At 45.6% G+C, this 25,185-nt stretch overlaps 1 protein-coding gene across 2 annotated transcripts in view; it reads right to left on the bottom strand.

Annotated features, from left to right (window-relative positions):
• Nucleotides 1–25,185, bottom strand: part of MARCHF3 (membrane associated ring-CH-type finger 3) — a 148,952-nt gene that overhangs the window by 26,308 nt on the left and 97,459 nt on the right. For both annotated transcript variants that reach the window (XM_060143500.1, XM_060143501.1), the window contains 2 exons: nucleotides 11,046–11,289; nucleotides 8,009–8,213 (listed from right to left, as the gene is read on the bottom strand). In XM_060143500.1, coding sequence (XP_059999483.1) covers nucleotides 8,009–8,213; nucleotides 11,046–11,233 — 393 coding nt within the window. In that variant the 5' untranslated portion in view covers nucleotides 11,234–11,289. The remainder of the gene's footprint in view (nucleotides 1–8,008; nucleotides 8,214–11,045; nucleotides 11,290–25,185) is intronic.

Raw genomic sequence — 25,185 nt, forward strand, 5'->3', positions numbered from 1 at the left:
TCCCAATGCTTAACTGAGGATACTTCTCCACTTGGCTCATTCGAATATAATTGCCCATTAGGCAGCATTTAACCATAATCATGTACTGCTCACAATATTTCACACCATTATGTGTTTAAAAATGTGTATTCTTTCTCTGGATTTAAAAGTGTCAGGTGTTGGCACTTACAACTGAAAAGGCAAGAGCAGGGCAGGCAGAAGCCCTCAGCGGGGAGTTTCATGCATATTTGGTAACTCTGCACCTGAAGTCTGCACCAGGGCTTATGCAATTTATGTCTCACTTCAGTTCAACCTGGTGCCTTCTACCTGCACAGGGCAGCTCCTGTGAGCTAATTGTGCCTTGTTATTTCGGCAGGACTTAGGAGAGAGATGATTACTGGATGTATTCATTCAGTGACATTTCACTGCTCCTGGATCACACCCGCCTTTACAAAGCTCTCCCGCCAGCTGCCCAGGGACACTTTCCCCTCCACCTGCTGCCCCCCGAACTCCCATATAGTAACTTCAAATTGTCTACCTTTCCACGAAATGGACCCCTTGGTGGCCAGCACTACCTGTATTATTTGTTCTTACATTTGGAGGTAGCTCAAAGGGGCTGGAATCTTTCAGGATTATCTCTCTCATTCTGTTTACTTCTTGTTCTCGGCCCAGATGTGCTTCAGGGAAACTGGCTGAATTTTCTCCTGTCTTTGAGACTCCCTGAGGATGAATTAGTGACGACTCCAGACATTTTCTCCCTGCCCCCTCAAGAAGCTGTTCTTTGAAAGGTATGTCACTCACAAAATGGTGACATTCGTTAATTCTAGGTGGTAGATACAAACCTGTTTATATATTGTTCTTTGCCCTCCTTTGTATGTGTTAAAGCACAGAATAATTAAAATTAAAAAGTTGTGTGAAACAATTCTTGGTGTTTCGCATCTTTGCGCCTTGCTGCAGGAAACCCTCAGGTGGGGAGGGGTTGAGGGCAGCTACTAGGACCAAGAAAGGTCCTCTTGAAAATGTGAATTCTAATTTGTATTTCAACCCAAGCTTACTGTAAGTATCAATACAATCTAAAATACTAGAATTGGTCATGTAATTCTTTTAGTGCATGGAACAGGATTTCCCCCCCAAATTAGTCCTTTCCCAGCAGTGGATGGGCTGAAAACCCAGGCACCAGTCAGTTAGCTCCCTTTCATCTGGCATGGCCGTGTGAACACTTCAGTTGGCTTACTTTTTTAATGAAGTGATTTTTAATGAAGCAAGCTGCGAATTTAATAGGTACCTTAAAACAGCTTCTTTGTAACTAAGCTTTAAGTAACGAAGCAACTGCCAAATTAATCACCAGAACCAAGAGAGAAATCCAAGACTGAACAACTGCAGGATCAAGCATCGCTGGACTTCGGTCATCAGGCAGGTCATCTCAGCTGCTGGACAAAGGATGGGGAGGCTGGTGGCCTTATCAGAGGTCAAGGAAGTGCTTGGCCAACACTAAGGGATGCTGTGGTGCAACGTACTTCTCACCACTGTTGGTGCTAGTACCCTGTCTCTTAGTGGTTCATTTATTGTGTGATGTTGAACCAGCCACTAATAATGTGCAGACAATAGAAGGGAGATCATTAAGTTCAGTCTGTGTTACCCTGGAAGAAAGATGTTGGTAGAAAGAAATCACATAGCATTAGCGAACTCTTTTAAACTCTTTGAAAGACATCACCCAATTCTGGAATCTCAAATGTAAATAGTGGGCACGTAATGCAAGAGGGTGAAGAGGGCTGGGTGGGTGTAAGCAAAAGGCAAGGCCTGGGGGAACTGGAAAGTGCATGCATGTCTCACCTGAAGGCATTCACACTAAAAAGTGTTAATTCAATAAAGCACACCTGTGTGCGTGAATGAGGTCGCCAGTTGGCTAGTTCTGCTCTGTTTCACTGGTGAGGAAGCTGATGCATTAAGAGGAGAAATGACTTGTTCAGGTTCTCACTGAGGTGGTGGGCAGCCAGCTGGCTGTCTCATGGTTCTAGAACAGTAGCCACGGCCAGGATGTTAAGCCCTGCTAGGAAAAGTCACTGGCACAGATGTCACTCAGTGGGTCTTTGCCGTGTTGTCCGGAAAACAGACACAAAGTCCCTCCACACGCTCCCCTTTCTGGTACATTATCTTTCCTTTGTCCTTCATGCTATGAGTCCTGACTCTGCTTTGGGAGGCCTTAGCCTGGCCTGGAGCGGGTGGAAGTGCTGCCTCTGGGAGATGGAGCCATAGAGGAGGGGCCTGATCAGCCCCAGGAGAGCTGAGGACCTGTGCTCAGTGCACGGGAAGGTGGGAAGTGGGAACTCCTGGTGGGTTCAGGTAAATCCCTCCCCCATCCCACTGCGCAAATGCTGCCACGGTGCTTCTCTTCCATTTGCCCCTCCAGAACACAGGAGGAGAGAGCGAGGCCTGAGTGCAGCTCGTGAGACCTTCCTTCCTCCTCACTGGGATCTTGACCTCACATAACCACCGGAAACCTGTGTCTTCATCTACCAAATGGGTAAGACGATCGTTTCCCCCCAATACTATGGTGAAGCCTTTGCTTGCCCAGAGTTTGGATTCAGAAAAGCTTGACAAACGCCAGCTGGGCCTGAATCCTTCCAAACGGCCTGGTCCTCCCCATCCCCCAAAACCCTCCTCTGACTCGGGCAAGTGTCTCCCTGCCCAGCCCTGAAGCACACGTTTTCTCCCCACTGGCTACCAGTGGTACAGGGCTCCTGCCACCTGCCATTCTTGAAAACCTCATGGAGGACTGATGACCGAACGGGAGCCAGGATTTGTGAGAATCATCACATCTGTTGTGTGGCTCAAAGCAGTGGTGCTAGTTTGTGTCATATAAGCCCTTGTCCAACTGTGTCTGTCCTGAACTGTAAGGGCAAAGGGTCATTTTCTTTGATTTACAACCACAGGCCCCAAGTACAATACAGGATTTGCAACTGGGGGAGGGAAGGTTCTCCATTCATCCGTTTATTCAACGAACAGAGGCTTCGTGATTGCCTATCACATGCTGTGAATATGGTCCAGCCACCTTTCTCACCGGCCTGCCCTTCGCTCGCAGGTTGGAATGAAGAGGGGAGCTTGCCTCCCTTCCTTCGAGGAAGTAGGTGGTCCTCATGCCTGGGAAGCTTTCTCAATCAGTTTACACCCCCTCTGGTGTCATTCCCTAATTATCCCAATGCTACAAGGGTTTGCTGATGAAAATGAATACTCTGAAACACAAAGCTCACGTTTTTACTTCCAATAATACATTAAAAATCAAAACCAGGGACTTCCCTTGTGGTCCAGTGGTATAGAATCTGCCTTCCAAGGCAGGGGACGTGGGTTCAATCCCTAGTCGGGGAGCTAAGATCCCACATGCCGTGGGGCAACTAAGCCCGCACACCTCAACTAGAGAGCCTGAGTGCTGCAAACTACAGAGCCCATGCGCTCTGGAGCCCGTGCGCCACAAGGAAAGAGAAAACCCACGTCACAACTAGAGAGAAAACCGTGCGCTACAACTAGAGAGAAGCCCGTGTGCCTCAAGGAAAGATCCCACACGCCGCAATGAAGATCCCGCGTGCCGCGACTAAGACCTGACGCAGCCAAAAATAAAATAAAATAAATATTAAAAGGAAATATTTTAATATTTCCTTATTTAATATTAAAATATTAAAAGGAAATCAAAACCAAATCAAACCCACTACAACGAAGTGAGCAACGTCCTCACCTAAGTCTGATAGAAACACAGTAGGAGGGTTTCAGTGAAGTCTCAAATCTATTAAATAGTGAAGGGCCAAGGCATTTCCTTGGCCAAAGGCATTTCCTCACAGCAGTTCAACTCTGCTCCCTGTTGTACAGCTGGAGATGATAGTGAATCCAGGGCACACTTTAAAACCATTTTCCTCCAGTGACTTAAAAAAAAAATTATAAATAAAAAGTTTGAAAAAAAAATCCTTAATCCTCAGCTCCCTTTATATCCTATTATTCTGAGTAACTGATATGTGTGAAAACAGTCTGTTTCAATTTAGCTCAACCTCTGACTCACAGGGAACGGCTTTTAAATTGTTCATACAATTCTTATCAGTCAGCTGGGGTTGGGTAAAGGAAATAGGAATATGGAAACCTAATCACTCCTTCTGTGAAACATCACCATGTCTCCCTGATTGGAGGAAGATCAGATCCTAGGAAGCCTTTCCTGCAGGTTTCCACCATTTCCTGGCTGTTTCACTTTAATCACGACATGGTTGAGCTGACCTATTACTTCATGAGTTTCCCGGGCAAGGGTGGGTGTTACTGATACACGTCTTAGGAAAGCCCACTGGCAGATATTCCCATCACTAGAAGCTGATGTTGCAAGCACGCTATTTGCACACAGCACCTGGGCTTCCTTGGCAAACTGCTCAATCCGATATGCAATCATGGCAACAGGCTGAAGTCAAGGCGCACATTTTTGGGAACAAACTGTGATATTTTTACTGGTTTGCTGTATTTCACCCTTATAAAAGAATGGTATTAGAGTTCAACTTACAGATAGAAATGAGGAAAACTGAAAATGAGCAGGGAGGAGACCATAAAACTACCCAGGCTGGTCATTCCGTGAATCCTTTTATGGTTAGTGGATGTCTATTTTCTGCCAATACCAGGTCAATATTTTGGAGCTAATTCATCTGACAAATCGCCACTGGGTACATTTTCCGTCATCAACAAAAAATATGTAGCTTTCATGAGAGAAGTGCTGGCTGTGTAGCTATGATATGTATGTGGGTTACATCTGCTCTTCCTTTTTGCTATGGACGGTTCGAATGCTTTCCTTTCAAGCTTTGCCCAAGTAGGCACAGATCTTAGGAGATTTACCTTAGCTGGACAGTGGAGGAAATTCATCCATAATTGAATAAACCGGATGATCGCAGTGCAGCTCTCTTGGGTTGAAACTAACTCTTGTTATACTTGCTTACTTAGCACCAAGAAAATATTTAGGGTATAAAACTGGCAATGAACTTAAAAGACTAACAGATTTAGTTCCGCCATGTAGGTGGGTAAGTAAGTAGACATACACAAGCAACTTACTGAAGTATAATTTACTTACCATACAATGTACTTATTTTAAGTGTAGAATGTATTTTTTTGCCCAAGAATTTGAGCCTTATAGAGGCCAAAGAGATCACAGAGAGCCTGTAGCTCACCCTCCACACTGCAGCTCAGAGAAACAGCCACGCCACCCAGATGGTCAGTGGTAAGTGGAGAGGTGATGCCCTATTTGGAGATGCTAATAGTAACCAGCCTATTGATTTGGCCATTTTGAGTAGAAACTCACCCTTTTGCAGGGAAAGGGAGGAAAGACTTTATGTAGCAGCCTGTGTAGAAGATGGCTCTGGGTTCCTGATATGTTAAAAATGAACATCCAACTGCTGGCTGCAGAGAGTGTAGGAAAAGATGGAAGGGGAAGTGTCTTCCCAACAGGAATACTGAGGAAGACGAAGGCTTACGGTGAATGGAGGACTGAGAGTTTACTAAAGAATGGGAGTCTGAGGTGTTACAACAATTCCGACTGATGTAATGTTTGGATACTGACAAATAAAATTTATAAATGACTTTTTCAACCACTTCCTCTAGCAATGGAGTTGTTATTATCCCATTGATTTTGAAATGAAATGTTATGGAATTTTCTTGCTTTAATGAGAAGGCAGATCCAACTGGTAAATAAAGTAATGATGAAAGCAATCAAAAGAGTGAAAATGAGAAATAAAGTAACAATACTCCTAATGCTTAACCCAAATAGGCAGGTTTTGCTGATTTACTAAAAAGATTCGTGTTCATCTAGAGGTAAACATATTGGGAAGCAATGCTCACTGTGAATAAACCCGCCCTTTGGTAAGAGGATAAAAGTCAATTAGTAATGTCATTTGTTTAAAAATCTGCCTGCACCTGGTTCTCATTTGTCCTCCAGCTGAGAAACCAAAGACAACTTCTTTTTATTGCTTGTGGTCAAACAGCAAGTTCATTTCGCCATGGGATGATCAAATGGCCAGCCTCCCCGGCTTGAGAAGGTCTGCCTTTCACTTTCAACTTGTTCAATCATCATTAACTCTGAAAAATGTCACATTCCATTGGTGCAATGAAAATTTCACCACCAGTGACCGTTTGGGTGAAGTTTTTGTAGGCGAGGCCCTAAATCTTGCAGAGCACCTCACACATTCTCAAGGTCATTTGCCTCGTTTCCTTGTTTAATGACAGTTGCCTAAGATGCTGGAGTCTGTCTATAGCCTGACATCAGCAGCTCTGAAGAAACCTCTGTGTTGGGGTACGTGTCCCTCTCTGAGACTGAAAAGGTTCACACATGTGTGTTATCTGACACGCACGCACATACACCCCCTCCTTTGTTATCTATTGTATTATGCATACACACACTGGGGTTTTTACCAAGCAAAAGTCTTCTTTACTGGGGATAGACCGGTAAAAAAAAGACCACTGGATGCAGCCCATTCAAAGCAGGGTTTCCTTACTTTGGGAAGTCGGCTTCCCTGGACGAAGCTGCAATATCAACTTGGGAAGGTTCCAAAAAGTTTCTGGAAAGGAGAAATAGGCTTCTTTTTAACGTTTGCCACTGGGCTTGGAAGTCTGCACCTCCTTTGTTTATTATTTAATTATATTTCCCCCTCTGCAGAGAAGTTCTGAAATGCAAATCCCAATGAATGCGGCATTGGGCCAAATCCCTCACAGCACTCTACAAAAACGAATTTCTGGAAGTGGATGTCAAGGAGCAAGATGCCTAAATTAAGAGGTCACTTGATCCAGAATCTTAAAGAGAAGCATAGTGTTTATTGGGGCAAGTCAAATAAATTTTGTGCCATTTGGCAAGCAAGTCATAGTTAAAACAGGCCCCAGTTACAGGTCCTGATTAAATTTTCAAGGTCAAAACCAAAAGAATGTTTAAGCAGAGCTCCCTATAGAGTCTTAGTGCCAGGGCGCTAATACACCATTTTAAATAGCCTCCAAGAAGGGCTTCTTGATTTCTAGCTCTAGTTTAATGTCAAAGTTCCACTGGGTCAGCTGCTGAAATAAGGAGGAGGTTATCAGTCTGACTGGATTATAGGCACAATGTGTTGGTCCCTTTCAACTAGCTATGCTTCATAATGTATTAGAATATTTCTTGTTGCCGATATCCAAGTTTTGATTGACTAGAAGTTGGGGGTAGGAGAGAAGGCAAAAATAATCTAATAATGTTTTCCAATTCCCCCAGTTAATACAAGACCAGACCCTGGGTCTAAAGAAGCATCATATGGCCCCTAAAATAGGAAAAGGAATGTCCTGACATTTTAATGGCTGAGTTGACAGCATCACCTTTAAGAAAAGAGATTCCAATCCTAAGAATCTCTTTAAGAGATTCAGGTTATTAGCTGAAAAAAGCTTGCATGTAATTTCCTAGGAGAGACTGAGACTTTTCTTATTCAAACACTTGAATATGTATCTGGTATTATAAGTGTATAATAAATATTAACTCATTTAACGCTCATAGTAATTCCAATAGCCGAAGTCACTTACCTAAGGTCATAGAACTATTCAAACCCAGAAGTCTAGGTCTATATGCATTATACAATGCTGCTATTTTTTTTCACAAAGATTTCTCAGACTAGGCAACCCAAATGCCCATTTATCTGTTGCTTCAAGGTGAGCAGATGGTGTGCAAAGAGAACAGTGTTGGATCGGTTTGCTCCACGTCACAGGAATGGGAAATGGAGATCAAGTCTCTAAACGTCCCTTCTCACACTGATTTCTCCCACTCTCTCGTCTCCGTCTTGTGGAGGTCACCTTTCTACTGTTGGCTCCTTAGTGCTGGCTCTGTCTGTCTGTCTGTCTGTCTGTCTCTCTCTCTCTCTCTCTCTCTCTCACACACACACACACACACACACACACAGAGCTATTACTGTGCTTCAGTGAAGCTGCACAGGGTTTGTGATCTGGGCATAAAAGCAGACATCATTTGCTCATTAGAGTTAAGTTTTCAAGACGTGCCCCAATTACTGACCTCCACTAACGGCCTGGGTTTGCGCTCGACTGCAAACCTGAAGTGGCAGAGTTCACAGTAGCTGGTGTTTGAGGATGACAGCCAGTGCTCCAGGCAGCTCCGATGAATTGTCCCCAGGGTCCCTGTACATTCACATGGAGAGAGCAAGTCCTCTTGGCTGCTGCCCTCGTGGCAGATCCTGCACATCGGCCGGTCATTGAAGGGGCTGCAAGAGAAGAAGGGGCACCTGCTGGTAACGGGCTGGAAACCACTGCCATGCCGTGGTCCTCTGGCTCTGTGTCCTTCGGACCCTCACCCGAGGCAGCTGCTCAGAACAGACACCTGGTTTACAACCCGAGATCTACACTGGCACTCGGTAGTGGGAGCTGGGGTCCTTGGGCATCTACTTCTGTCAATACAAAGAAATAGGGGGTGACCAATACCAGAGCAGGTGGGCCCAGGGTCATAAGCAAGTGAAAAGGAGCAATGTGTTAATTTTACCTTAGACATCGAAGTAGTTCAGGCAGACTACCAATCAAAAAATAAAAATCATCCCTAGCTATTAAGAAGTTGTTTTGAAACGACACCAATTGTAGTTTCTAGACAAGCTGCATCTTTTGAACCAGGCTGGGACACTTTTGAATGCCCAGAGGTTCCTTTCCTTTCTTCTTTCAGTGGGATAGGCGAGTGAGAGGAGGGAAACGGACTGGCGGCCAGCCCCGAAGCTGCCACACAGAACTGCAGTCTGAGCCAGAGCACGACGCTGTGGCAGCTTGGTCCTTGGAGCTTTCCTAGGATGCACGTTGGGACGCTGAGGACGGTAAGCTGAAAGTGAGGAATGGTACGTGCTACCAAGGTGGCCTCAGTCCACAGCTTGGCCTTTAACTTGGAAACACCACCACTGCACATTCTGTGAGGACACACAGGGTAGTGGTTTGTGAGGCAGGCTCTGGGGTACAGCTGCCTGGGCTCGAACCCCAGCTCTGCTGCTCACGAGCTGGCTACCTTTGGGTGAGTTACGGCATCTCTCTGGACTTTAGTTTCCTCATCTGTAAAATGGGCACAAAGCATGGTGCCTTCCTCATATGGCGACTGTGAGGATGAGAAAAGATAGTCCAGATTACAAGCTTAGAAGAGGGACCAGCACGTGGTAAGTGCCTAGTTAATGGTAACTGTTTTCACTTGTAGAAAAACTCAGGTTGGGGAAAATCAAAAAACATGGCCCTCATCACATAAGTCAGAGGCCAATGGAAGGCTCAAACCAAGATGGCCTCACTTCTCAATGGATACTGGAGGACTATCCCTCTCTGATTAATGTCATCTTATATTGCTAGAGGTCCTTATTGGGTATTAGATTTTAAAATGTCATCATTGTATGCGCCAACCCAAGGACCAGACTCTTTACCCACCCTCTCCCGCCTCTTCCTGTCCCCCAGAGATGACAGTGTTCCAGGCTTATGCCCACGATTCTCTTTGACTCCATCTTTGTGGAAAGGCCTTTCTGGGGATGATCCTGGGAATGAGTGAAGGCTAAAGGGGGATTAAAAGAGGAAAGGATCTCCTTCCCACTTGCCAAAAGACCCCCTCATGCTCAGGGGTGGGAAAAGAAAGTTTAAAGAGTTGACTTTTTTCTCTCATTATTACTGGCCTCTGTCATTCACCCTGAACCAAATGCGTGTAAAACTGTAAAAGCGCTGGTTTACGTGTCTACGTGGTAGAACACACACACACACACGCACATTGGCTCACAGTCTCAGTCGTTTCAGCTCTGCAGACTGTTCTTCCTGATCAGATGAGGTGATTGATGGCTCGAGGGTGATGGGGGCACATGCAGACAGATAACTATCCGTCTCGGTTCACAGCAGAGCAACGATGCTCACTGCCTCATCGTATACTGAGTTCTACCTAACCGACTGTTACAAGTTTTCCCAGAGGTGGAAAAATATATATTGACCTTTTTTTTTTTTTCCTATTTCTTCCCTTTGCAATAGCCGCACGGATTGAAAGTAGATGGCACATGGATAATGTTTACAACACGTGGCGGTGTGTGAGTCCATGTCTGGTGGCCACAACGTCCGGGGATAGGAGGAGGGGACAGAGAATGTTGTGGTGTCACTAGGAGTCCTGCTGCAGGGGCACGTAGGTGGGCCTGTATCTGCACCGGAGGGGTTGGCTGAATTGCTCAGACCAAGGTAAGCAGTCGAGGTCTGAGTGACTGACCCAAAGTTTCAGGGCCGGAAGTGTCAGCACTGAAACCAATGGGCAAGTCCAGTATTTACCCATTCTGAAACTAATGGAGAAGCCAAGGAGTACCTAGTGGCCAGGCAGCCTGTGGCTCTCAACCTGCCAGTGGGCAGCAAGAGCACCAGAGGAGACCTCCAGGGACAAAGTGCCGGCTTGGATAAGCCGTCTCCGGGCTGCTCAGAGCCTTCATTCTGGCTCCGGTCTATCACTTGGGGGAGACAATGATACTTCACGGGGCAGAGTGTGTATGAAGGATCGTGGCTGGGATGCAGGGAGAGCGAAGGAGGAAGCAGCAGAAGAGGCCCCCATGTGGGGATGTGTCAGAGGAGACTCCCCCAGGAAGTAGCTGTGGACAGCCCCCATCATGGCAAGCTGATCAGCGTGCACGTCAGGACGTCACTTCAAACGTTCTGCCCACGTATCCAATCACTTTGGCTCAGTCATCTGAAACCAGGTGCCTCCTTCCTTCTATTATAACAAAGGGCTACCTTTGTTAGCACCTGGAGACAACGAAAATGTAATTACTGTAGTAAGGTCAACATAACAAATGTTAAGCAAGCAACCCTGTGTCTTGTGGGATCCTCCCCTGCCTGCCTCTCTGCAAGTGTGACTTTAAGCGGAAACGTCCACAACGTGAGTTTTATCTTTTTGCCCCATTGCTATAGAAACGGCCATGACAGAACATGTGTAGTTTTTTTTTTTTTCCCCTCCCAGTACCTCCTCTCACCTGACACAAAGACCTGAGCACTAATTACATTCCCTGTAGCATTTCCCATCTGACAGCCCTCCGAACTGATTTTAACTGTGGTACTACCTCTGGGTGGCAAGGGTCCGCACTACTGTTGAAAGCAGCTGCCCGTCCTTGGCTGAAACTTGCATGACATACTGCGGCTGCCCATTCACTAGGCTGCCACAGTCCTCCACGGTCTTCACCACGGGTGCAGCTGAACTGGTGCAGTCTGGCAGCACTTCGGGCAGGTGACTGCAGCGGCTGGTTGTCATGGTAACGGACAGCAATTACTCTGCTAATGGCTTCCACATTCATACAGGATTTCCATCTAAGAGAGATCAGAAAACAGTTTACTTGGTCAGGGTGGTTAATAGAAAATGGACAATTACAGGCCACCATCATCATGTCAGTATTTAATAGAAATAACAGGGGTGGCCTAGACGCCGTACATTATCTTGCTACCATTTAAAACGCATGCGCACACTCAGCCCACAAGAAACAGTGGACGTGGTTATGAACAGGACACCGAGCATGTCAGTGTCCATAAACATCGAGGATCAGAGAGGGGAGGGCATGATGGCCCTGCAGCCAGATCTGAAGCGAAGATAAGCACTTCTCGCACTCTGGGCCAGAGAAGCAGTAAGTCTTCGTTAACACTCTCTCAAAGTTACTAGAACCATTATTAAAACCGCTTAGGGGGATTTCCCTGGTGGTCCAGCGGTTAAGACTCCACGCTTCCAACGCAGAGGGCCTGGGTTTGAAACCTGGTCGGGGAACTAGATCCCACATGCTGCAAGTGAGACCCGGTGCAGCCAAAATTAAAAAAAAAAAAATGCACCATCTTTCTGACTTTTCCCATATCTGTGTTCCATAACACAAGTATCTGCTCAATGTGTCTTGAAAATTACTTTCCTTTAAAAAGTTAACCTATTTTAGCCTTGTCTTACAGTTATTCATGAAATGATAAGTTTGATGAGCTTGTTATATATATTTGTAAAGGACATGACAATATATACATTAGTACTAAGTTTTTTGTGTACCACTTAAAATCCAGGGACACTTGCCTTATCATAGGGGAACACACAGGCAAATGCAAGAAACTGATGAATGAGATCTCTACCACCTATGAAGAATAATCCATTCTTAATAAGGGCCTTACCTCGCTGACACATAGTCTACCACATAGAGTGCAAGAAATTCTGTTCCCAATCTGTGTGCTTGGGCTTGAACTTGACCTCAAGTTCAAAGCCTTCAGATCCAGTGGAGTAAGGAACCCCGCTGCATCCAATAATAGAGCTGCACGTGATGTGTAAGAAATAGAGGACTTAAGAGAAACTTGCAGGAGGAATTCTTTATGTCTAAAGGTGAGAGGACACAGTTTCATGGTCCGTACGGACCATCTCTGCCCAGTCTGCTCACCTCGAGCTCCTGAGCCTGGGACAGCCTGGACTCAGGGGACAGTGGCAGGCTTGATGGATAGACTGAGTTCCCGTCAATAACCAGTCTGGGTGGTCAAGGCCCCAAGTCTAAATAAATTTGCTTCCCAACCCTAAGAGCATGTTTGGAATTCCTCAAAGGGTTATTTTCTCCCAGATATTTGTTACATTTTACTCGACTCTTACAGGTTTGGAAAATAGGATCTGCCCAACTTCCAGAACAATGTGCATCAACTGGACGTTCTCAGGAGGAGAACGCAGTGTTTCCAGATGAACTTGAGCTGACACTGTCCCTGCTGACAAGCACATATCCCACAGGCCTGACCATTGGATGGGAACGGAATCCCCTCCTTCCTGCCGAGGTGTCTGGCTGGCTCCCTTTCCTGTTCTCCTAGGCTGCCTCTAGTCGTCTCAGGGTCTGCGGTCTGGCCTCTTCCAGGAGCCCTTTGGAACCTGGCAATGGGGCGAGGGCTGTGGACACCAGCCCTGGTCTTAGGCCTGATGTGGGGCAGAGGCAGGGCTGCCCCTTCCATGTCACTGTCACGACTCCGGTGGGCGTCTCAACCCCCAGGTACCAAGTGTTCAAGAAACACAATGAGATGATTAGCTAGTATACTTTTCCTTGTTAAATAGGATTTGTTGCCTTTTATTTTTTTCCACGTTGCAAAAACAAGAATATACGTTACAGAAAGTATAGAACAGCACAGAGAAAATAAAAATCACTCAAAACCCCACCACTTGAATAACCACAGTAAACTTTTTAATTTTTGGCAGGGTTGGCAGGGTGGAGTTGATTTGTAGCTGGGGCCACAGAACAAAAAGGATGTTCAAAGGTCAGCTTCGAAATCTGTGTCTAACCCCTGTCCCCTGGCCTGCCCTTATAAATCCCCATTGACATGATTTTAAATTCTCATAATGCCTCACAGTCACAAAGTGTAACTTCCTGGCACAGCTCTCTTGCTTCACAAGGCAGCCACAGATTAAGAGCCAGGGGTGTGTTGGCAGGAAAAGCAGACACAGTGACCTTCTTGCCTCACAGAATCATTATGTCTGGGTGCAGTCTGAGAGTCTATTTTCGGGTTTTGCATTAACTCCAGCTCAGAGGGCCAAGCATTCCCTCCTTCCACTCCACGGAGCTGGAAGGAGGCAGAGAAGGGATGCAGAGTGAGAAAAGGAGGCCAGGCTGGTCAACGGTGAGGCCGCCCTTAGTGAGGGGAATGCCACTCAGACACACAAGGTTCCCAAGTTCATTCACTTATAACTAGACTGGATTAAGTCCTCACCAAAGGATGTTGTTCTAAATGTCTGACCTAAATTTGCAATAAAATGCCCTTAAAACAGTTCTGGAGGGCTTCCCTGGTGGCACAGCGGTTGAGAGTCCGCCTGCCGATGCAGGGGACACGGATTCGTGCCCCGGTCCGGGAAGATCCCACATGCCGCAGAGCGGCTGGGCCCGTGAGCCATGGCCGCTGAGCCTGCGCGTGCGGAGCCTGTGTTCCGCAACAGGAGAGGCCACAACAGTGAGAGGCCCGCGTACCGCAAAAAAAAAAAAAAAAAAAAAACAGTTCTGGAAGTAGAGTTTCCTTAAAACTGTAGTTTCACTTCTGGTTGTTATTCTTCATTTCACTTGTCTTCTCAAAGGTGAAAGGGATATTACCCACCATCTGATCAGTTTATTCCATTCACAGAGAGTGCCAGGCACTGAGTTGGGCATAAAGAAATAAAAGGCTCCTCAACCTTGCCTTCTTCTGCAGGCAAGCCCTGGCTCTTTCCCTCGTGCCATCTCTGCAGAACACTGAACCCAACTTAGGATTGAAATGATACTCGAGTCCAGCACTCACTGAAGAACACGCCAGCACCTCCACTGACCAGCACACACGAGAATAACCCTGAGATACTAAGTCCTGCACGCCAGGGTGAGTCCGCACACTCCTCAAAGACCATGTCTTGAATTGAAAGTGGGGTGGGAGGGACTACACAGAGGATGGGCACCTCGATCCTGGTGGGAAGCACTGAGTTGGTTTCAGCCCCAGAGAGGGAATCAAATCAGGTGGAGGAGGAGAGAAGGAAGCACACCTCCCCAACCTCAGTCAAAAGAAGCCCAGGGCGGGCTTCCCTGGTGGCACAGTGGTTGAGAGTCCGCCTGCCGATGCAGGGGACACGGGTTCGTGCCCCGGTCCGGGAAGATCCCACATGCCGCGGAGCGGCTGGGCCCGTGAGCCATGGCCGCTGAGCCTGCGCGTCCGGAGCCTGTGCTCTGCAATAGGAGAGGCCACAACAGTGACAGGCCCGCGTACCATAAAAAAAAAAAAAAAAAAGAAGAAGAAGCCCAGGGGGACTTCCCTGGTGATCCAGTTGGTTAAGACTCCGTGCTTCCAATGCAGGGGTCACAGGTTTGATCCCTGGTCAGGGAACTAAGATCCCCACAGGCTGTGTGGTGCGACTGGGGAAAAAAAAAAAAAAAAGAAGCAGCCCAGGGGCTGAGATCAAGGTGTGGGGCAGGAGTGGGCCTTGCAGGCTGCGGGCACCAATTGGCATGCATGTGTTGCACCTCAGGCAGTGACAAATGGCCCACTGCATTTCCCTGTCTCTTTCAGAGCCACCTGGGAAAACAGCAGGCTGCTGCCGTGGATGCTAGAAAGAGCTGAGCTGTGGGTTTGTAGCCTAGCACTGGTCTTCCACTGATCTTTCCGCAAAATTTCAAGTGCCATTTGACCGCTTTCTTATTAATACCGCCCCTAGGAAGTCCACCCAAGAGCGCTGCTCTCTGGGATTTCTCAGGACAAAAAACATGATGCTGGGAGGGAGTGGTGTCCATAGACACTTGAAACCTCAAATTACACTGATGGGAGGAGTTCTTTGTTGGCCGGGCTTCACACCTTATGTAATTCCTCAGGCTGAGAATAAAGCATGATTTGGCATTGGCCAAATTCAGCTGCACTCAGTGGGAGGGCTGGGACTAGGTGGATGAGAGGGAGACAAATAGAAAAGGAAGGAGTGGCTACAGAAATGAAAGCCTGATTAGACAATGGTAAAGATAAAAAGGCCTGTCTGGGCTTCCCTGGTGGCGCGGTGGTTGGGGGTCCGCCTGCCGATGCAGGGGACACGGGTTCGTGCCCTGGTCCGGGGGGATCCCGCGTGCCGCGGGGCGGCTGGGCCCGTGAGCCATGGCCGCTGGGCCTGCGCGTCCGGAGCCTGTGCTCCGCGGCGGGAGAGGCCACAGCAGTGAGAGGCCCGCGTACAGCTAAAAAAAAAAAAAAAAAAAAAGGCCTGGCTGTGAAACTGTGACCCCTTTAAAGGACAGAGTACAGTTTCATAAAAGCAAGGACCCAACCAGGCTGCACCTAACTGTGGCTGCGTTTCTGCTGTCAGTAAGTGATTTCCATGGGAACATGGCTGGCATCATGAGGATGCGTCCAGAGGACGAGGGGGAAGGGCAGGGAAGAGAGCCCCGCTCACCTGTGCAGCCCTCTTGCCTCACAGCCCCCGAACCTCCATAAGGACCACAGAGTTATGGGCAAGGCTCTGTTCTCAGAGGCAGGACACCCAAGCTTGCACCCTGGCTCACCACACGCCAGCGTAAACCATTCAGTCTCTCCGACTTTGCTGAGCTTACTTGCATTTGAAATTAGGGTATTGATACTTCCTGAGCCAGCTCATCTGGTTGTTTGTGAGGCCTCAAATAAGATGAGACATGTGAACGTGCTCTGGCAGCTGGAATGAGCCGTGCACAGGGAGTCATGCACATGCGCATTTCATTACTATATTAACCTTTCCTGCTCTTTTCCTGGCCTGGGTTGCATCTCTTCCGTCTTGTATAACTGCTCTCCTTCATGGCTGATCAGTCTGTACCCACTGCTCCCTCTGGGTCACACTTGAGCCCTGACCTTGTGCCACTCCATCCCTCCCTGCGGGGAGCACAAAAGGAGTCTTGCTTGCAGCCTGTGTCTCCTCACCCTCCCAAGACCTGTCACCTTCATACCCCCCAACACAGGTTGCACTTTTCCATGAAAATGTTTAGTACAGATACCCGATGAAAAACTGCTATTATGTTTGGTATTCGTGTCTATTTTTTCCAGCAGCTACCATTATCTTAGCTAATCTAAATACACTGGAAAAGAAAACACAAGCCACACCCAGCTGCCTTTTTAAGCCTGCTTCTATCAGAACTGCATTTTCAGTGCAAGTCAACTTTAATCTCTCAGATGTAGGATAAGAAGGCTATTTTGGGGAGGTACCTGGTGCGTTGGCAACTCTATTTGGGTATAAAAATTACCTACAGGATTTAAAGGTGAAAACAAGAGCATAACGGTGTGTGCACCCTGGTGCTAATCTGGTCGTGTGGGCTGCATGGGCAGTGGTCTGAGCAGGCCCAAGCTCCGCGGGGCAGTCTAGAGCCAGACTGGACCTCCAAATTCAACCCTAATGCTAATTCCAGAGGTTTTAAAAGGTAGGCTCCTCAGGTGCTCAGTATGTCCCGGAAGGGCCCTGTATGACCTCCAAAGCCAGAGTTGGCCAACAAAGCAAATCAAAGGATTCGTTCATTATTTTATCCATTCAAACAAGCATTTTTTGAGAACTTACTAGGTATTCCTAGGAAGTTTCTGGTGGTGCAGGGTCTAACCATTTCAAGTCCTGCTTTACATTTCCACCAAACAGTAGTGTTTGGAGTGTTCCCCAGACCCTCTCCAGGGCTGCAGAGCCATGAGGACATGGCACCTTCCCCCTAGCAATCATGCCCTTGCCAGTTCGGGGGATACCACCCAATGCCCTACATTTGAGGGAATGAGAGTGCAGAACTATGGAATGGCTAGACGGCTTTCTGCTCCCACAGAGCTGTGCATCATTAATGCTGTTCCAGGATTCAGAAAACTGACCTTAGTTTTACATGAGCAAATCTGCCTCAAAAAGGATCTCAAAAATGTCTTTTAGTCTCCTTCGAGGAGCTGCATACTCAGGGAGCAAGGCCTCCTCTAATGAGGCCAAGGAATGGATGATACAAGTCGGTCAGTGATTGAAAGGGGAAAAAATAGCAATAATGGCCTGTCCAGGAACTTTCCCCTCTGAGTTGGATTTTTAGACTTTGAATTCTAAGAACAGTCTCTGAGAATAGGATCGCTCTTTGATAGAACATTTCCCTGGCTTTTCAGGCATGTTATAAACAGACAGTGCACTGCATGGCTGATGGACTGACTTAAGAGTATCCTGAATGTTCAGAAAAAATGAAGGCAGGCAAGAAATCACACACTGACCTTCCTTTCCAATGGAAATGGAGCACATGACTAATTTCAAAACCATTAACATGTAAAAGCAGCATATTTCTTCTGAGAACATGGCACAAAGGCTCTCCAAGGAGATTGCTGGGACATGATTACCAGCAACACTTAAGTTTTCAAAAACGCACCAAGGAGGCTATTCACGAAGAGCGTGTTAGCGGCAAAATAGCTGCTTCATTAAACTTAAATAGCCGCAGCAGGGCTGTGCCTACAGACCCAAGCTACCAAATTATACATTTCTTTTCTGGATGCTTCACTGACCTCATTATGTAGAGCAGAGAGTTTGTCATTCCAAATAAAGTGACCATCCAAGTCTTTATAAACATGTCCATCAGGTGCTTGATGAGTCTGCAGAGTGAAACACTGGGAGCCCAGTGAATTAAAAAAACAAACAAACAAAAAAACGACTTCTCTTTTTGTCATTTCATTCTTCCCTGCTACGTGCTCATTGTCACGCTTACAGAGCAGAGTCAGCAGGTGAAATGCCTGTTTCCGAGCATGAAGGAATTTTTGATTTGGGGGTTATGGCATTTTATTGAGAAACGGGTAAATACCAACGATGAACCATGGGAAAAAAAAAAACCCAGACCAGCATAAGGCAAGTTGGATCCAGAGAGAGTTACAGCTTGTTCCCAATGTTCTTTTTGAAATTGATATCCAGAGTTATTTATCATTTCCCATCCACGTTATTAATTCTGATTCTCAGCCACGAGAAGTATCAGGCTAATTTTTCTTCCATTTAAAATGACTATATATTTTTTTCCAGCCAGGTAAAATCCTCTAGTTCTGCTGAAGGCAAATCAAGTAACGATTATCATATTTATACATATTTTTTCCCCTCAAGAAGTACTCACGAAATTAATTCAGATTTTGGAGGCTATCCCATTTTTTTCACTTCATTTTAATTATATAGAGGAAAATGGCAATTAAAATCCTACAACGACCCTGTGTGTTCAGAGGCACAGCGACAGCTGAATCACACTTGTAAATAACAACTGGTCCTGCACAAGGAGCCCTGCTGAGCTAGGAGAGCCATGAGCTGCCTGGTTGAGTTCCAGGGGCTCGGGAACAATCAGGGCACATCAGAAAAGTTTAAACGTCAAGTTTAAAAAATAGAGGGGAGCAGGCAAAGCACAATGAGATGTTCACGGGACGTTACTCAGAGATGAGAAAAGTGTATGCTTCAAATGATATTCAGTGTGCCCAGTGCCAAACGGCTACCTGTTCAGCGTAAGGAAGGTATGGAGGGTACGGCACGTTGACCAGGATATCTGATGATATGGAAGGAAAATATTTTGGCTACAAATGAGGGCTGAATACGCTCTAAGGACTACAAGTTCTGGATTTGTGGATAGGTTCATACACATCTTCCACCAGCCTCCAAGTGAATGCCCGCCATTAAAGGAAGTTGATTTGGGGTCCATTCCAAGTCGTATCTCACCCTCCTCCATACAAACAACGCCGTACTAGCTACACAGGTGTGCTCCATCTTGACCCCAGCCTCCCAGAGCCTGGAATAAAGCCAGCTGTGGCTTATTTTAAGCCCCAGGGTTCCTTGGGGCTTTCCCCAGCTGCATTTCACCAAGACCATGGGGAGGTTGTAGTCTTGTTCTCTCACGGGGTAGGGTCCAAGCTCTGCATTCCGCCAGGCTCCGAGGCCCAGGTCTCCCTGCAGTGTTTGCTGGAGCCCCAGGAGACGTTTGGCTGGTGGACCTCCATTTACACACGAGGATATCCGAAGTTACTCAGCTCGCCAAGGAATAGTAAGGCAAGTGCAGAGCAAAGACAAAAACTCTTTGGATTTTGCTTTTTAGCTCTGTCTTTGGCATTATGGGTGGGCTCCCTGTCATATGCTTCATATTACTGAAAGTCCCCCAAACGCCACTTGTTCTTTCCCATGTGGTCAGAGTCTCCGGGTGTTTCTGTGTTGCCTTTGTACATACTTGGCTTTGGATTCAGGGGTACCTCTGGGAGCCTTTGTTGGGGAGGGGACAGAGCCCTAGTTTTGGATCAAGGAGTCCTGGCTTTGAACTGCTACTCAAAATTTACTTGGCCCTAAGCCTCAGTTTCCTCCCTGACACGCTGGACCTGGGGTAGGTATGTGCCTGGCCTGTGGTGGTCACTTGGTAACCGGCAGTGCTTAAGATTGCAGTGCAGCAGGGTGAGCTCATATCAGCTGAGGACCAGGGTGGGGAAGAGGTCCCTTCCAGACCCTACCTCTAATCCCCTTGCCTAGCCCACCCCTCTGTAGTCATCCTTACTACCCTACCATCTTCCCAAGCGAATGTCTTTTGGGGGCAGAACTGCTGACAGTTCTGTTTTGACAGTCTTGTATAACATAGGTAAAAAACACAGAAATGCTCCCTGGAATTACTCTTCTCAGCTCTTGGACACTGCTCCCCTTTCCCTCCACTACACACACACTCACACATACACACAAAAACCACAGTTTCTTTTTATTGGTTCCCTAGAATGTGTCCAGTCTTTTAAACCATCAAGATATAAACAAGCACAAGAAAAAACTAACAGTCAGCCAAGGACCAAGTGATCGGAGATCACTTTATCACTTAACTTCTTGACAGTTGTATACTCTGGATTCTTGTGGACCGTGAAATCGGTGGCAAAAAGGGCCTCATTCGTATTGATACTTCCTATTTACCTCAATGCAAAGCGCTTCCAAACCCCTTCAAAGGGGTCTCTCAGGCCTTCTGTTTTCTAAGTAGAGCACATGCCCCCTCCCGCACTTGCTCCTCTGGCCGTCTGTCCCATCTTGCCCTGCATCTTGACATTGATGGTTGCATTGGCCCCGCATCTTACACAGCCCACAGCCATTGGAGTGTCAGCTTCATCTGGACAGTTTTTAGTGTGAGAACCAGCCCACTCTCTCCCCAAGCCTCCACGGGAGCCGAGTGTTTAAAGTCTGCTAGAAATGCTCCAGGGCATCAGTTAGTGGAGGGCTGTCTTCCCTTAAGCCACTCAATCACTCAGGAGGAAGGTCCTAAATCAAATATCTGGTCTGTTCATTTCTTTGTGCATTCGTCCTTGCAGAAACAATGAGTGAGGTTCCTTAATGTGACCCCTCTTGTTTGACAGAAACAAAAACAACCTTACATGGACACTGAATTAACTTATTATCCAAGACCAAACAACCAAATATTAAAGCAGAGGTCTACCTTGACTTTAAAATTTTCATCTGATGGTAGTTTTCCTTCAGAACAGACAAAAAAATTACACTATTAATAGCAATAGTGAGAGTCTATTTTTCTATTTTCATAGCACTATTCATTTTCTATTCTCTAATTACTTAATAAATACAGTGGGTCTTTACTGCCTTTGAGGGTGAAAATAACAGTTATACCCCTATGGAGCTCGTTCATTTGCTTTATGGGCTAAAAAATCTCTAGTGTGTCACAAATGAACACAATGTTCCCGAGGACTGTGTTTTACTCTTGACTCTCCAATTTCACTAATAAATGTGAAAAACACATGTAGCCAGATAAGTCCCTGGAGACCAGCCACTGCAGACACTGAAGAAAGCAAGTTATTCCAGCTAAGATCAGCATTCACTTTCACATTGGAGACTATTTGTCTCCCAAATTCTCCTCCAATTGCTTGACATGAAGCAATGAAATTGGTTTCCAGTGACTACCCCCAAAATCTTAGAAAACTAGTTTTCTTTTTTTTTTAAATAAAGGATATCTTCAAAAAAAAGAAAAAAACATAAAATTTTTGATCATCAGGTAATGACCTTTTTCTAATCACATCTCCAGTGGATTCCCCACCACCTTCTGAGAGAGTTGTTACTCTTTTTAAAAAGTATTTTTATCAAGAAAAATTTCAAACAAATAGGGAGAAAACTACAGTAACCCCACATATTCTTCATCATCCCAATCTAGCAAGATTTTGCTACACTTGTTTCACCCTTGCTTCCTTCCTTCCACCCTATTAAGATTTTTATGCAAGTCTCAGAAATGGTCATTTTACCCCTACATACTTAAGTATGAATTTCTAAAAATATGAACATTTCTTATAGAACCACAAACCATTATCATACCTAACAAACTTAGTAATTCCTTGGTATCATCTGTTACCCAAACTGTATTCAAATTTCTCCAACTGTCTTGAAAAATCTTTTATGGTTGCTTTGTTTAAATGATCCAGACAAGGTGTAACATTTGGACACATCTAAGTCCCTCGCACTTGCACACAACCACCTCCCTTTTTCCCCCTTGCCGATGTCTTGCTAAAGAAACTGGCACAGGGCTCCTCTTAAGCCCCATCCCAATAGCTACGTTCTTAATTTTTCTTGTAGTATCATTTAACTTGTTCTTCTATCCCCTGTATTTTCTGGAACCTTACTGATTGGTTTAAGTTCAAGTTCAACTCTTCTGCAATAATAGCTCATGTTGTGTACTTACCTATTGCATCAGAGCGGGCAGGCTCCTAAGATAACAATGAACCATTTTTAGAGGGTTCAGGTGAGGGCAGCCTGATTCCTCCATTGTGGAGTTCCCCATAACATACCTAATGGGCTAATGATTGCATCCCATTTATGACAGGTGCTTGAATCAATGATTTCATTTGGGGGCTACAGAATTATGCTTTTCCAATTCTAACTTCCCTTCCACATTTAGTGGCTAGAGTTCTCACGTGAAAAAGAATTTTCCTTCATCAACACTTGCAATCTGGTCATTCTGAAATACAATTTGCACAGAGAAGCCATAATAACTGCTTAATTCTTTCCTTTGACTGCCAATTTTCAGAGTAAGGAATTGTTGCTTTAGGTACATCCTATAGTAACTGAGTTGTTTTTGTTGCTTTCTATGTTATTCTTAAAGGTCCATCTGTCTTTATTGAAATTAAAAACAAAAATCAAATCACCACGCAATAACTAACCCTTCTGCTTGAGTATAGAGAACTGGATTTGTAATGAAAAAGGACACAAAATATGTCTGAGCCCAAGTCCCTGCCACTGTGTATCTCTCTTCTCACTGGAAGGCCAGGCACTGTTTCCCTTGCCTACTTTGGTATACGACTCTTGTCTTTAGGGTTGATAGAGTCTTTCCCTAGGCTGAACACTCCCTGAAGACAGAGGTCTTCTGCATTTACTGATCCCTTAGGAAAACAAGAACAATCTTAAAATCTACCCTCTTCGGCTTACTGCGGCACAGTTGACTTGGTGTCACTTGCTCCTGTGAGCAAGTGACTTCCACTGTCTTATCATTCACTGAATATATCTGAAGGTGCCGCCAGTGTAGAAGCCAGTCGGCAGAACTACACCACTTCAGACTGACTAGCTAAGGTCATCAAGTCTGTACTAGATTTTTGGGCTTCGTCTGTGACCCATCAGGAAACCATTCCTGTCCAATGAAGCCTGCAGGTGCCATCTGGCATGGCCACACCCAGCTCCAGGCTGCAATGGTGGCACATTAACACGATGGGCAAGCTTCTACTAGGGGAAGAAACTGCATGTGGATGAAACTTGCACATGTATGAGAAACAGCTCCCTTTTCACCTTCTCACTAATAAGGGTGAAAACATTCAGGCCATTCAGAGGTATTCGCCACAGAAGCATTTATAAGTCTTCCTTAACAACGGCTGACAAGTGTCTCTGAGACGACAGGAATCCAGGGTCTTTCTTTTTTGCTCTCTAAGAGCAGAGATATTTTCTGCCCATTATTGCCTTGTTTTACTGACAGGCACCTGTCAGTTAGACATTAAAACAGAGTGATAATGGGAAGATCATATGCTGGCTTTGTCCACACACTCCAAGAGGGAAGCACTCATGAAAAATGTGTATTTTGGTAAACCTAGACGCTCACGTGCCCACCTGCATTTCTATTAAGTTGGAAACTGAGTATAGAATAGCAAAGCAGTGAGAAGAGGAATAACAGAGGGATGGGATCAGAGGAGATTCCTAAATGGCCCTGCAGACACCAGTGTGGGGATCCGCTGCTCTGTGCAGGAGGGGGATGGGTTAGGAAATGCTCGCCAAAGACGATGAGCAGGATTGGCAGCAGTTTTTTTCTGGCTTAACTGGAACTCACTGAGAGCTGCTGAACCGGGGAACTGGCAGAAAACATCTTCCATGGCTCTGTAAATGGAGGATGTTCACACATCCCGAAATAGCGTAAATACTCCCTTTTGAAACAGAGGCAAAAAAAGGGAAATGCACATTTAAAATAAACTAATAAAAGCAATTCAATTCCTACTGAGAATCTTCTAGTAGATAGTTCTCTGTCAGAAAGTAATATTGTTACTCAGATATTTGAATCTCCAGTCATATGTTCAGCTTCTGACTTCTTGGCTAATGCAAGTAAAAGCATATCCTACACACACACACACACACACACACACACACACACACACACGCGCGCGCGCATGCCCCGTATAATGCCATCTTTTTTTTCAATCGAATAAAACTTTAATTTATTCAATTAATGATTATAGTAGAATGCCATGCTTATGCTGACAGTTCACCATAAAATCTTACCATTCTGTACTGAGCCATAGAGCCTAGAGACTACTCAAGTATAATCCCTACTGTAAAGTTCTAATATGTGCACAGTGGGAGGAAAATAGGTGTCATCGTATTCAGTGGCAGTAGTCAACTTGAAGAGGATAGAAGCCAGAAATCACTAGCCTCACCAGTAAAAAGTGTGACAATTTTCTTTTTTCTTTTATAATTAAAAAAAATTTTTTAACATCTTTACTGGAGTATAATTGCTTTACAATGGTGTGTTAGTTCCTGCTGTATAACAAAGTGAATCAGCTATATGTATACATATATTCCCATACCTCCTCCCTCTTGCGTCTCCCTCCCACCCTCCCTGTCCCACCCCTCTAGGGGGACACAACGCACCGAGCTGATCTCCCTGTGCTATGCAGCTGCTTCCCACTAGCTTTATGTTACATTTGGTAGTGTATATATGTCAATGTTACTCTCTCATTTCGTCCCAGCTTACACTTCCCCCTCCCTGTGTCCTTAAGTCCATTCTCTACGTCTGTGTCTTTATTCCTGTCCTGCCCCTAGGTTCTTCAGAACCATTTTTTTTTAGATTCCATATATATGGGTTAGCATTTGTTTTTCTCTTTCTGACTTACTTCACACTGTATGACAGTCTCTGGGTCCATCCACCTCACCACAAATAACTCAATTTCGTTTATTTTTATGGCTGAGTAATATTCCATTGTATATATCTGCCACACCTTCTTTAGCCATTCATCTGTTGATGGACACTTAAGTTGCTTCCATGTCCTGGCTATTGTAAATAGTGCTGCAATGAATATTGTGGTACATGACTCTTTTTGAATTATCGTTTTCCCTGGATATATGCCCAGTAGTGGCATTGCTGGGTCATATGGTAATTCTATTTTTAGTTTTTTAAGGAACCTCCTCCATACTACTCATCATAGTGGCTATATCAATTTATATTCCCACCAACAGTGCAAGAGGTTTCCCTGTTCTCCACACTTTCCAGCATTTATTGTTTGTAGATTTTTTGATGATGG

The sequence above is a fragment of the Lagenorhynchus albirostris genome, chromosome 3, assembly GCF_949774975.1.
Source record: "Lagenorhynchus albirostris chromosome 3, mLagAlb1.1, whole genome shotgun sequence".
NCBI classification, from domain to species: domain Eukaryota; kingdom Metazoa; phylum Chordata; class Mammalia; order Artiodactyla; family Delphinidae; genus Lagenorhynchus; species Lagenorhynchus albirostris.